Raw genomic sequence first — 12454 nt, 5'->3', positions numbered from 1 at the left:
TGATGATCAACCATGTGAAAAAACTGAGTTCTGTTCTGAATTTCCCTCTTCTTTTCGCTGTAGGAGTGGACCTCCTGGTGGACCAACTGCTGACCATGGAGAACCTGATGTCTCTGGTGGAGCTGACGCGCTTTGAGACATTGACTCCTCGTTTCTCGGCCACAGTGCCACCATGCTGGGTTGAGGTGCAACAAGAGCAGCAACAGAGACGCCACCCACAGCATCTGCATCAGCAGCACCATGGAGATGCAGCGCAGCACACCCGCACCTGGAAGCTTCAGAGTGACAGGTGGCTGGAAGCACAGCTCTTTACTTTGGAGAGTTTCATAGTGTAGAGGGAAAGATGTGAGGCAAAAGGAAAAGTGCATGTTAGGAACATGGGGCTTGTAAAGTAGTCTGGCTCACAAACAACTTCAGCAGTAGCTACATCCATTTCAAAGCTCATTTCAGTAGTGCTATCTGCACCATATTTGCACCTTTTGTCAATCATGCAATTACTCTTAGTAGACCTGTGAATTACACACCAACCAAATGTACCAAAATATCACACTGCACATGCAATTTGGTACATATTTTTAGAGCCATTCTGTTTTCTTACGTCAGATGTCCAAGGTGAATAAACGTCAGGAAAAGGAAAAGAAAACAGAGAAAACCACACAACTCCAGAACTTCCCTCTCAGAATTATTACATTTCAAACTGTTTTTCAATGCCAAAGTCCAGGGATCGTAATGTATGTAATCGTAATGTGCACTGAAACCATGATAAGGTTGTACTGCCTTACAATTAGTTGTTAAAAGAAGAAAACAACCAATAAACTATAACACGGACAGTTATTGACGTGTGTTTGGGTTGGGTACTGAGGTGAATAGAAGTTTTGGATCATGACTTCTGCTTATTTTTTTTTAGCAGTAATTATAAAAAAACCCCACATCTAGTCAGTTTCTCTATTTTCTTATTGTAGCTCCAGCTGGGATGAACATGTGTTTGAGCTGGTTCTGCCGAAAGCCTGCATGGTGGGCCACGTGGACTTCAAGTTTGTCTTGAACGCGAACATTGTCAACATTCCCCAGATCCAGGTCACGTTACTGAAGAACAAAGCTCCTGGGCTGGGAAAAGTCAACGGTGAGAACACAACTCTAAATCTGTCTTATTCTAATCACTCACAAAGCAGCTGGCTTTGGACAGTGTTCTCTGCACTGACACGTCAGATGTATGTTGGAAGATGGTCTCTATGTGTCTGGGATATGTTGTTGAATGCCTGAGATGTGTAGAATGTAGAATGAACTTAAACAGTCTAAATGTTACTTCTCCTATTGTAAACAGAGACAGCAGTAGACAGACAGATTTCCTTCCCCCTGTCCAATATTCTCCATGCAAATGGGGAGAGAAATGGCCAGCCTGCTCTGCATGACTTTACCGAAGACATCCAGTTCATGGAAATAGAGGAGACTTCAGGTCAGAGTGCAAGAAACCTGTTGTGTTTTTTGTTGAAGTTAGAGATTGATGTGTGTTCCATATTTAATGCTTTAAAACTAAATGTATGAATAATCTATACAAACAACAAAATTCTAATTTACATTTTTAAATTTACTTTGTTGAATTCATGAGTCTGACAGACAAAAATGTGTCAAGGACCTCAATTCACTATTTATCACTGTGACCAAAAATTCATTCGTGATCAAATTTTGAATGAAATGTGTCAAAAATGTGTCCAGTGATGGTTGGGTTCCTCTTAATTATGCGATTCAGCTGTAGTTTCTGGATGATACTGATTCGATGACTGATTTTGGCAGCTCAGTTTGTGTTTATAGTTTATTGGTTAAAATATATTTCCAGAGTGAACATCCAGAAACATGAGCTTGTCAGTAATTGTTTGGCTGCTGCAGGGCCCAGCTGACACTGCACTGCCATGCAGTAGATGTTTAGTTAGATTCGGTTTTCGCAATGAATGAATTTGGGATTTTTTTTTTCCCCAAAGGCTCCTACATCATACATAGAGCTCCTACCTATATGTAAAGTGCCTTGATGTAACGTTGTTATGATTTGGCGCTATACAAATAAATCTGATCTGATTTGTCTTGATAACAAGCAGCTCAGTTTTCAGTTGGTCATGTGACCTAAAACTCTGATGTGTAAGGAATTTTTTTGAATCGGCTGTCACATGAAATGCGTAATCAGAATCAGAGGACTCTGCTGTCCTTGCTGCTTCCTAACAAAGAACTAAACACTGTTAATTTTGTTAATTCTAATTTAGTGTTGTTTTTTTTTTGTTTTTTTTTTTTGTTTTTAAACTAGTGTTGGCTTGTGAGTGCATTTGCATATATACATTATACATATAATTACCTGATATTTCCTCCTCAGTCTTTGAGGTCAGAGCGTACATGTGTACATTTAAACAATGTGTCCAATATATCCCGAGTGAAGTGACGTCTCATATGTTTTATGTAGGCTCCATACTGTGTCCGTTCCTAGAAGACCACAAGGAGGACATCCTATGTGGTCCAGTATGGCTGGCCAGTGGACTGGACCTCTCTGGCCATGCAGGCTTGATCAGCCTGACCAGCCCCAAACTGGTCAAAGGTAATAACTGTGCTCCATGTGCGTATTTAGGTGTGTCCATGCGTATGGATTTGTTCCTAGGTGTGCTCCACTCTATGTAGGGATGTACGGATTCACTGATACATCAGCCAAATATTGGTATCGGCTGATGTTCCCCTTGATGACTGGCTGTAACAAGGCAGATGCTTATCCTTGTGAAGAAAAACGTGTATCTCACTAAGAAATGGACTATAAGATGATACTTTTTTTTTTTTTCTTTCTTTTTCAAATCACGGGAAATTTTTCCAAAGAGGAAAACTTTTGTTTTATGAGGAGGCCCATATTCCAGCCTACTGTAAGTTTGTGCTCAATGGAAGCATAAGAACATTGTAATCTGTAACAGCCCTATTTATTTATACGTAGTCTTTTAAAATTATATTTTATGGAAGCAGTATAGCCTTTTTGAAGCAGTTTTTCAAAAAGAAAAAAAGATTTCCTGTGAAAGAAAGATTGCGTCATGAATTCATGACTGAATTTGTGCTCATTAAAATATAGTGTAATGGCCAACTGAATAACTTTAAAACAATTCAGTTATTTTTTAACAATGATTTCTTTGTTTCCCTGTGGAATGACTAACAATAATACATATTGATATGATCCCAAAAAAAAAAAAAGAAAAAGATGGAATCTGTAGATATCGGCTATTGGCCAAATTCTTATTTTAAAAAATGGTATCATTATCGGCCCAGAATTTCACAATCAGTGCATCCCTACTCCTATGATGTCATCCTGACCCTTATATTATCCCAGCTTGATGGTTCAGGATTTTGTTACGAATGAATGTTTCTCAGTTATCCTGCTACTCCCTCCAATGCAGGCATGGCTGGAGGGAAGTACCGTTCCTTCCTGGTTCATATGAAAGCAGTGAGTGACAAGGGCATGGAGGAGAGCCCCCGGCCTCTGGTGAGAATGCCCAGCGCTAAGCCCCAGGGCACCAAAGCTCACTCACTTTCCACCCTGCTACAGCGGGCTCAAGCCTCCAAGGTAACGATCCAGTCTTTTCTTTTGGTCTTTTTGAGAATGGGTATGAGCATACCGCACATGAAACAGTAGGTACTACACATGAGGAAGACACCCCCCCCCCCCCCCCCCCCCCCCAGCTTTAAAAATGCTCCGTCATCATGAATGTTGTTAATGTGAACTGTAACTTAGACAAATCAACTCTATTTTTATATATTATATATCTGGAGTCTAGATTTAGTGCAAAGTAAAACCAAGACAGTGACAGTGACTCCTGTCAGGCCTGGGATTCTGTTGAATAATGTTGTAGGCTCAAATGGTACTTTTGAATGGGGCTTAGCTATATTCACAAAGTGTTTAGATTTTGAATATTATCACTTACCACTGTCCAACAGAAGTTTAACTGTGATTAAATAAGGTGTCACGCTCAATGTGATGCCTGCTAGCTGGCCCCAGTGCCACCAATTCAAAATCTGATTTGTTAGTGCAACTGTATGTTTCTCTTCCCTTAAAGTGTACAGACACCCTTATTGTTAATTCTAAAGGCCTCAGGGCAGATTTTTTGGAGCCTGGCAGCACACGATAGCTGAAATATGATTGGATAACAAGCTCTAACATAAATATACAAAACTGGAAACTGCACAACCATATTTATGGAAAAAACATATTGGAAAAAAATCTGATGATGTTTGGGTCATCAAAGAGGACCTTGCTGGCCCTGACGGCCCACCACTATGTTTGAGATAGTGGCACCACCCAGACATAATCATGCTCATTCTTTGGTTTATTCATGTGTGTTTAGGAGAAGTCCTCTGCAGTGAAAACAGAAACATCAGCTTCATCGAAAAAAGCAGAGAACCTGCGAGGCTGTGACTTGCTGCAAGAAGTTTCAATCACTATCAGAAGATTTAAAAAGACATCAATACCAAAAGAGAGGTCAGATCTTGTATGTCCCCTTCTTTCTGCTGCATACGCATGAGAGCACTCAGCTTTAACCTAGACTATGTGCTATGCTCATCAGGGTCCAGCGCTGTGCCATGCTGCAGTTCCCAGATTTCCATGAGAAGCTGCTGGATACACTGTGCCGGGGAACAGAAGGCAGCCCCGCCACTGAGCATGCACAGAGTCTCATCCTGGACATCTTGTGCTGGTTGGCTGGGGTTTTCTCCAATGGTCCCTGCAGGTAAGACTAAAGCCAGAGCAGATGATTAGACCACATTAGCTCCAGTGGGACTCTGTGATGAAAATCTATCTCATGGCTCATTTTTTTAGCTTGAGAGAAGGAAAGGAAGGACTGCTGGTGAAAACCCGTGCACGTCTGACAGATATTGTTCGGGTTTGTTTCTTCGAGGCCGGCCGGAGCATAGCACATAAATGTGCCCGTTTTCTTGCACTTTGTATCAGGTAAGGAACGTGGGAGATTTCAGTTGGCTGTACATTCATTCTGCTAATGTTCTTTTCTGCCACTTTCAAAAAGTGGTCTACTTGTGTGGAATATGGGAAGGGGCAAGGCAGTCGTATTCATCCTGAATATAGCCTAGCATGACTTGAGTAAATAGCGGTGGCAAAATTTTGCTTCAAAAACTCCTCCACAAAGCAAAAGTTAATAGTCCAGATGAGTAGTTACAGTTCAATGTCTGGGTTTTTATATTTTTTGTGATGTAATGTACCATTTATGGATTACGCAGAGCTGATGATAAACACGATTTTCATATTTTTGCTGTAGTAACGGGAAAGGAGACTCAAGTCAACAGGGTTTGGGTGTGTGTCTCCTCAAGTCTCTCCTAGACAATATGCCTTACTTGCCTGCAGCAGCAACAGGTGGTAAGTAACTCAGCAACAATATAAAACAACATACAGCACAGTTTTTAAAATTCTGATGAATCCGTTTACTCTGTCTGTTTTTAGGCTCAGTCTTCTGGTACTTTGTGCTTCTGAACTATGTAAAGGAGGAGGACCTGGCAGGCTGCAGCACAGCCTGCGCCTCTCTGCTCACTGCCATCTCGCAACAGCTGCAGGACCGCCTTACGCCATTGGAGGCACTGCTGCAAACCCGGTACCTCTCCCACTATTTAATTCAAGAGCAGCATCCATGCTCTGTGGCAAAAAGCATATTTTATTCTCTCAGTGAACCTGGATGTCCATATATCCACCTGTTGCTGAGCTAATGCTTTCTCATGACCTGGTTCGAATGATAAGATGATATTTTCTCACATTGCTCTGCTGTCTGTTCGCCTGCAGGTACGGTCTGTACAGCTCTCCATTTGACCCTGTGCTTTTTGACCTGGAGGTCAGTGGCTCCTCTTGTAAAAATGCCTTCAATAGCAGCATCGGGGTCCAGTCAGATGAGATCGACCTCTCTGACATAATTTCAGGTATAGCATAACAGCCAGTCTTTTAACAGAGCTACATGGAGCAAATGACGTGACACTAAGGAACTTGACTTTGTTTTTTGCTATATTAGTCAACTTAAAATTACCTTTCTATTATAGATGTGTGTTTAGAATTTTGGTTGAGGGAAAAAAACTAGTTATTGGATACTCTTCTTTGTTGTTATATTACAATGAAAACTCTGATTTAAGAGTTGGAAAATATTTGACATTATTTATTCAGGATAAAAAAAAGATTCTTTTTTGAAGTGATGTGCCAGCACTCTCACCATGTCATTCATGTGTTATTTTGTCCACCATTGCATAATGATACACAGCTCAACAGTTACATCCAACAATGTTTTACAAACTGAAACTTGCCACCTTCATTGAGAGTTCACTGCCCTGTTGTTGCATGTTGTATAGCAAAATGATTTCCAATAAATGTCTAACTATAACTGTATATTCTTATAAAGATAGATAATCAATGATTAATTTTTCTCATGGTAAACTAATCAATTATCAGTTGATAGTTCAGTTTGTTGCTTATAGTTGGTTTAGTTTTTTTTTTTTTTTTTTTTATCTGAGGACATTCCAGAGTAATTTTACTTCTATATGATCAAAATGGAATTTACTGCATGATATTCAGCAGAGAAGGCATCAGCCTGCTGTCAGATCAGTGTCTAATCTCCTGTTCCTATAGCATTAACAGCTGTTCTGTCATAACAGCTAATGCTTTTGTTTTCTTCATCACAGTGATTAACTACCTGCTTTCTATTTAAACTCACACTATTTTTCAGTCACTCAGAGGTCTCTGTGTCCTTGAACTAGATGGTTTAGATTTCTCACAGATCTGCAGAGTACTGTAGCTTTGAATGATGTTGCAGGATCTCCGGTGTATTCTTGCCCCACAGGAAATGGGAAGGTGAGCAGCTGTGCAGCAGCAGAGGGCAGCTTCACAGCATTAACAGGACTCCTGGAGGTTGAGCCTTTGCACTTTACGTGTATCTCCACCAGCGATGGTACACGTGTGGAACGAGATGATGCAAGCATGTTCACAGGTTAACACGGTTTATATTTCAGTGCGCTTTTTTAGCCCAGGGTTCACTGTATTAGGAGTTAATTAACTGTCTGCTGTTAAACTACAGTGAGTACGTTTGGTGTGACCCCGACGGTGGGTGGCCTGTCGACTGGTGCGGTTGGTGAAGCTTCAACAGCTCTTAGTTCTGCAGCCCAGGTGGCACTCCAGTCGCTGTCCCATGCCATGGTGTCAGCGGAGCAGCAGTTGCAGGTGCTGCAGGAAAAACAACAGCAGCTACTGAAGCTGCAGCAGCAGGTGAAAGAACAAAAACAAGTACAGATGCACTCGGGATCAAAACATTTTTACATTAGTAAAGTTAGTGTAATACTTTATTTTCATAGTTACTAACAGACATGAATGAACTTTATTCTTTGGCACCTTCCAAAACACATTACAGCTCAAAATGCTTTACATTCAGCAGGCAAAACAAAAACTGCTTTAAACCCAAGTGCACACAGAATGTGCTTGGGAAGTAAAGGCATGTCACTAATGAAGGACTTGCAGGGGAGTGGTGTTAATAATGTTGAGGTGAAGGTATGCAATATGCTTTCATTGGAACATTGTAATTTGTTGTTTCACTGATCACTTTCGTAGTGCCTCGGTTGACCAGTTGACTAGAGCAATATAGCAATAGCACTATTGTTATCCTGTGTTTCTTTTTCTTATTATTATTTCTCTTACGTCATGATTTCGATTTGTCACTTCTCTTAGGGATAGGTGTGCTATGTATTTTCTCTATCAGATTTGTTTATTACCTTTGGTGTATTTGTGTGTAGTTCGACTCTCAAAATTTAGCATTTTTCAGACATGTACTACTTCCCTATACTTACAGCTACAGACTACTACAGACAAAAGTCTTGACTATTCATCACAGTTTTCATCTAATTCATATCTTTTATACTTTTTGGGAAGCAAATGTTCATGTAGTATCATGTTCAGTTTTGACAAATTTTCAGTTTATAATGAGTTTGTATTGCACAGAAAGCATAGAGTTAGAGTGTTATGTAGTTTCACTGGGGTGGAGAGCTGAGGGGAAAATTATCTGAGAAATATACATACATTTTTCTCAAAGGCACATAGTTTGAGCTAGCCACACCATTTTTTCCAAAGTAGCAGAGATTCTTGTCCTGTTTCTGACAATGTGTCCACTTTGACAGTGGGTCAAATGGAATTTGATCTGTGAGCCTCTGAAGAACATGTTCACCATTCGTTTCTCTAATTTGCTCCAGATTCTCAGGAGAAACACAGAACTGTCTGTTTATTTATTTATTTATTTTTAACATGTAGTATCATGTAGTAGCTAACCACTACACCAGCACGGTGGTGTAATGGTTAGCGCTGTTGCCCCACAATAATATATTAGAGTAGTTTACCAGCTTACATGGACACCCACACGCATACACATCGAGCAGCATACACATCGAGCAGCATACACAAACAGACACACACAGAGAGAGTTACGTTTTATGTTGCTCACTTTTGTCATATGGGACTATGGGCTAGAGGTGACACAGAGACACACATGTTAAGAAGCACAGAATGTCCATGTTGTTTTGGTCATACATTACTGTGGGATAGAGACACGCAAACAAACACACATACACATATGCATACATACACACACAGGCAGGCATACAACAAGAGAGAGAGAGAGATACCACACACACACTAGATTGCAGAGTTGACACACACATGTACATAAAGAGAATCACAGAATGCATTAAAGTCCATGTTCACTTTGTTCCTACATTACTGTGGGACAGAAACGCAGACAAAACACTCCCTTGGCATCAGACCCTCAAATACGCACTCAAAATTTCTGTGAGGAAATTCTAGTTGTTTATTGTTGCTCTTTATCTGTGCTGAGAATAGAAGGCCAAGCTGGAGGCTAAACTGCATCAGACCACCTCTGCAGCTGCTGCCGCCGCCTCCGGTGTGGGACCCATCCACAATTCTGTGCCTTCCAACCCCTCCTCTGCTCCAGGCTTCTTTATTCACCCCTCAGATGTAATTCCCCCAACACCTAAAACCACACCACTCTTCATGACCCCTCCTCTCACGCCTCCCAACGAAGCTGTGTCAGCAGCCTTCAGTGCAGAGCTGGCTCACCTGTTTCCTGGATCAATGATGGACCCTGGACCTGTCAACCTGGCTGCACACAAAAACACACAGAAAGCCAAGCCGGTTAGTAACGTGTATATCAGAGAATGAGTAATGCATCAATAATGCGCGTGAACATGTTTTTTTTTTGGGAAATTCTCATGACTGTGTTTCTTTAAATTATAAAAATGTGTGTTTAATGAGGTGAAATTCAACACTATAGCTATAACTAACAGTATTACTATATAACACTACGGCAATATAATAATTTTAAGTAGGGTTGCACAGATGCCAGGAATGAGTACTCGTACTCTTACTCATAAAATTGCCACTGCTACCACTTTACGTCAGCGCACGGTTTACAGCACTTGACTACAAGGCGGGAAGCAAGGAGTCATATCCAAATCAGAATCAGAAAGGGTTTTATTGCCAGGTATTTGTAAACATACTAGGAATTCTCCTCCGGGATTGCAAACTTGGACACTGAAACATAAAAGACAAAAGAAATCTGCATTGTGGAAGTATTTTCAGGCGAATGAGTGACAAAAACAAAGCAGAATGTAAATTATGCATAGAGTTTAAAGTATTTTGGCACCGTTCACTGCTGACGGATTATTTTTGTCTATTATTTTTGTGATTGGATTTCTATTCAAGAAAATTATTTGTAACCAAGGAGTAATTAAAAGTGTATGACCTTGTCGAAGTAGTCGTGGAAAGAAATTAGAATCAGATCTGAAAATGTTTAGAGGATAACCAGCGGTCAGTGTTAAAAAGTGTATCAGTGTCAGTGTTTCACATAGCCATCCAAGCAGAAGATGAAATTGATTTTATTTTTTTTTCCTCTTGACTGGAATGAGGAAAGCATTTAGGTGTTATATTACATGCTGTACTCATTTTTACTTCTTGATCCAGGGCCCCATTGGCAGTGGTTTAGCTTTGGCTATCTCACAGGCTTCTCACTTCTTGCAGCCTCCTCCTCATCAGTCCATCATCATAGAGCGGATGCACTCAGGTATGTAAAGTAGCAGCTTTTTGAGTGAAACATTGGAAACAGTTTTGATACAAATATTTATTTGAATTAGTTTGCACTGATAACATCATTATTCAGTCTTGAAGAGGGCTGTCACATCTCTGTTGTCTACTTCCTTCCAGGAGCGCGGCGCTTTGTCACGCTTGACTTTGGTCGTCCTGTCCTGCTGACTGATGTTCTGATCCCAAACTGTGGAGACCTGGCTTCCTTGTCCATGGACATCTGGACGCTGGGTGAGGAGGTGGACGGCCGCAGGCTGGTAGTGGCAACTGACATTAGCACGCACTCTCTCATTCTTCACGACCTGCTCCCGCCCCCTGTCTGCAGGTTCATGAAGGTCTGTTTACAGGATGGTTGACCAAACATTTTGAGCCTCTCACACTTTTGTTTGTTCACCACAGTGATGTATTCTCTTCATTTTCTTCCCAAAACCAATCAGATCACAGTGATTGGGCGCTATGGCAGCACCAATGCTCGGGCAAAGATCCCACTGGGCTTCTACTATGGACACACTTACATCCTGCCCTGGGAGAGTGAGCTCAAGTTGATGCATGACCCTCTGCGGGGAGAGAGTGAGGCTGCTAGTCAGCCAGATATAGATCAGCACTTGACCATGATGATGGCACTGCAGGAGGACATCCAGTGCAGGTAAGAAGGGAGATACTTTCATTTTATCTGTGGTCTGTTCACCACCACATCATTCTTTTTCTCAAGTCTTAGTGTAAAAAAAAAAAAAAAAAAAAATGTGTCATGGAGGACATCTTTGGATGGACAACGCCTGTTAACACCAATGTGACTGACTGAGTGAACAAGACCAATTCTGTCAAATATTCCTCTTATCTGTTCCCCATGCACAGACTGTGGCACTGCCTTGTCAATTGATGTCATTGATGTTACGGTTTATAGAGTCACGTTTCTGTAATAGGCACTTGATTGGCTCCAGTGAGTGATGTCACAGCCAATAAGAGTGGCTCATTCTGAACTTGAATTAATCTTGCCTGTCCTTACCACCAGGTACAATTTAGCTTGTCATCGACTGGAGACCCTTCTGCAGAACATTGACCTGCCACCACTCAACAGTGCTAACAACGCCCAGTACTTCTTACGTAAGCCAGACAAGGTGGTTGAGGAGGACCAGCGGGTTTTCTCAGCCTATCAGGACTGCATCCAGTTGCAGCTGCAGCTCAACCTGGCTCACCATGCTGTTCAGCGACTCCGTGTGTCTCTTGGTGCTAGCCGCAATTCACTTCCTGTGGCTGGGGCTGTTGAGGCCCAGGAGCTGGTTCAGAATTCCTCAACGGAGCAGCTGCGCACTATAATTCGCTACCTGCTGGACACATTGCTCAGCCTGCTGCATTCCAATAATGGTGAGCAGGAGAGAAAACACAGTTCAGTTGGCTGTGCCATAATGAACAGCATCCTGAAAAACACTGCTGATTCATACCCCATTCTCTCATGTAAATATTTTCAGGTCACTCCGTGCCCTCGGTGCTCCAGAGCACCTTCCATGCCCAAGCCTGTGAAGAGCTCTTCAAACACCTTTGCATCAGTGGGACTCCTAAGATCCGTCTTCATGCGGGCCTGCTGCTGGTGCAGCTCTGTGGAGGCGAACGCTGGTGGGGCCAGTTCCTCTCCAACGTCCTGCAGGAGCTGTACAACTCTGAGCAATTGCTCATCTTCCCACAGGATAGGTACAGGCTTCAGTCATCTCAGCTTTTAACAGACTGAGATTTTTGAGAATTCTTTCAAAATTATCACCCTCAAAATTTTTGTTCCAGAAGCCATCTTTCTGACTCAACTTTACATGCTCTTGTCGATACAACTGGACAATTAAATGCCATTGGACTGAGCCATGAAATAACACTCTTTCAAAATGAAGTAGTGGTGTAATGTAAAGCTATATTTTCATAATATTTGTTGAATAGTAATTGTATCAACTCTTTGTTCATAGAATTTAAGCCACTGATCTCTGAGTACTCTGTTCACCACAGTTAAATTATATCTGCTTATGTATTTAGGGGACATATCAGCTGATCCTTTTGACCAAAACACAATTTTCAACTTTGCCTGTGGCAAAGGTTTACTAATGGCACTGTTCCCTCTATCCCAGGGTGTTCATGCTCTTGTCCTGTATTGGCCAAAGATCCTTAAGTAACAGTGGTGTGTTGGAGGGTCTCCTGAACCTGCTGGACAGCCTGCTCTCTCCCCTGAAGCAGCCACAGCCTGCAGCCCAGCGCAGGACCGAGGGTAAAGACACTGTTACTGTGACAGGTTTATCAATGCAGAGCAAGGCTCTCAGCTCTGTAACATGCTGG

The 12454-nt window shown here is 41.8% G+C and overlaps 1 protein-coding gene across 4 annotated transcripts in view; it reads left to right on the top strand.

The window, feature by feature from the left end:
* birc6 (baculoviral IAP repeat containing 6) overlaps positions 1 to 12454 on the top strand; it is an 87966-nt gene that overhangs the window by 21829 nt on the left and 53683 nt on the right. For 3 of the 4 annotated variants that reach the window (XM_029521942.1, XM_029521944.1, XM_029521941.1), the window contains exons 12-31: positions 64 to 289; positions 963 to 1123; positions 1325 to 1456; positions 2450 to 2581; positions 3417 to 3583; positions 4362 to 4495; positions 4581 to 4742; positions 4832 to 4963; positions 5286 to 5383; positions 5468 to 5615; positions 5801 to 5934; positions 6843 to 6989; positions 7077 to 7264; positions 8882 to 9193; positions 10022 to 10121; positions 10262 to 10476; positions 10579 to 10787; positions 11154 to 11506; positions 11611 to 11830; positions 12250 to 12386. In XM_029521942.1, coding sequence (XP_029377802.1) covers positions 64 to 289; positions 963 to 1123; positions 1325 to 1456; positions 2450 to 2581; positions 3417 to 3583; positions 4362 to 4495; positions 4581 to 4742; positions 4832 to 4963; positions 5286 to 5383; positions 5468 to 5615; positions 5801 to 5934; positions 6843 to 6989; positions 7077 to 7264; positions 8882 to 9193; positions 10022 to 10121; positions 10262 to 10476; positions 10579 to 10787; positions 11154 to 11506; positions 11611 to 11830; positions 12250 to 12386 — 3507 coding nt within the window. Of the gene's footprint in view, positions 1 to 63; positions 290 to 962; positions 1146 to 1324; positions 1457 to 2449; positions 2582 to 3416; positions 3584 to 4361; positions 4496 to 4580; positions 4743 to 4831; positions 4964 to 5285; positions 5384 to 5467; positions 5616 to 5800; positions 5935 to 6842; positions 6990 to 7076; positions 7265 to 8881; positions 9194 to 10021; positions 10122 to 10261; positions 10477 to 10578; positions 10788 to 11153; positions 11507 to 11610; positions 11831 to 12249; positions 12387 to 12454 lie in introns of all 4 variants that reach the window. The other variant, XM_029521945.1, reaches the window with a different exon arrangement.

This window comes from Echeneis naucrates, chromosome 15 (genome assembly GCF_900963305.1).
Source record: "Echeneis naucrates chromosome 15, fEcheNa1.1, whole genome shotgun sequence".
NCBI lineage: Eukaryota > Metazoa > Chordata > Actinopteri > Carangiformes > Echeneidae > Echeneis > Echeneis naucrates.
The sequence above is the reverse complement of the archived record's forward strand: the minus strand, read 5'-3'. Positions and strand labels throughout refer to the sequence as shown.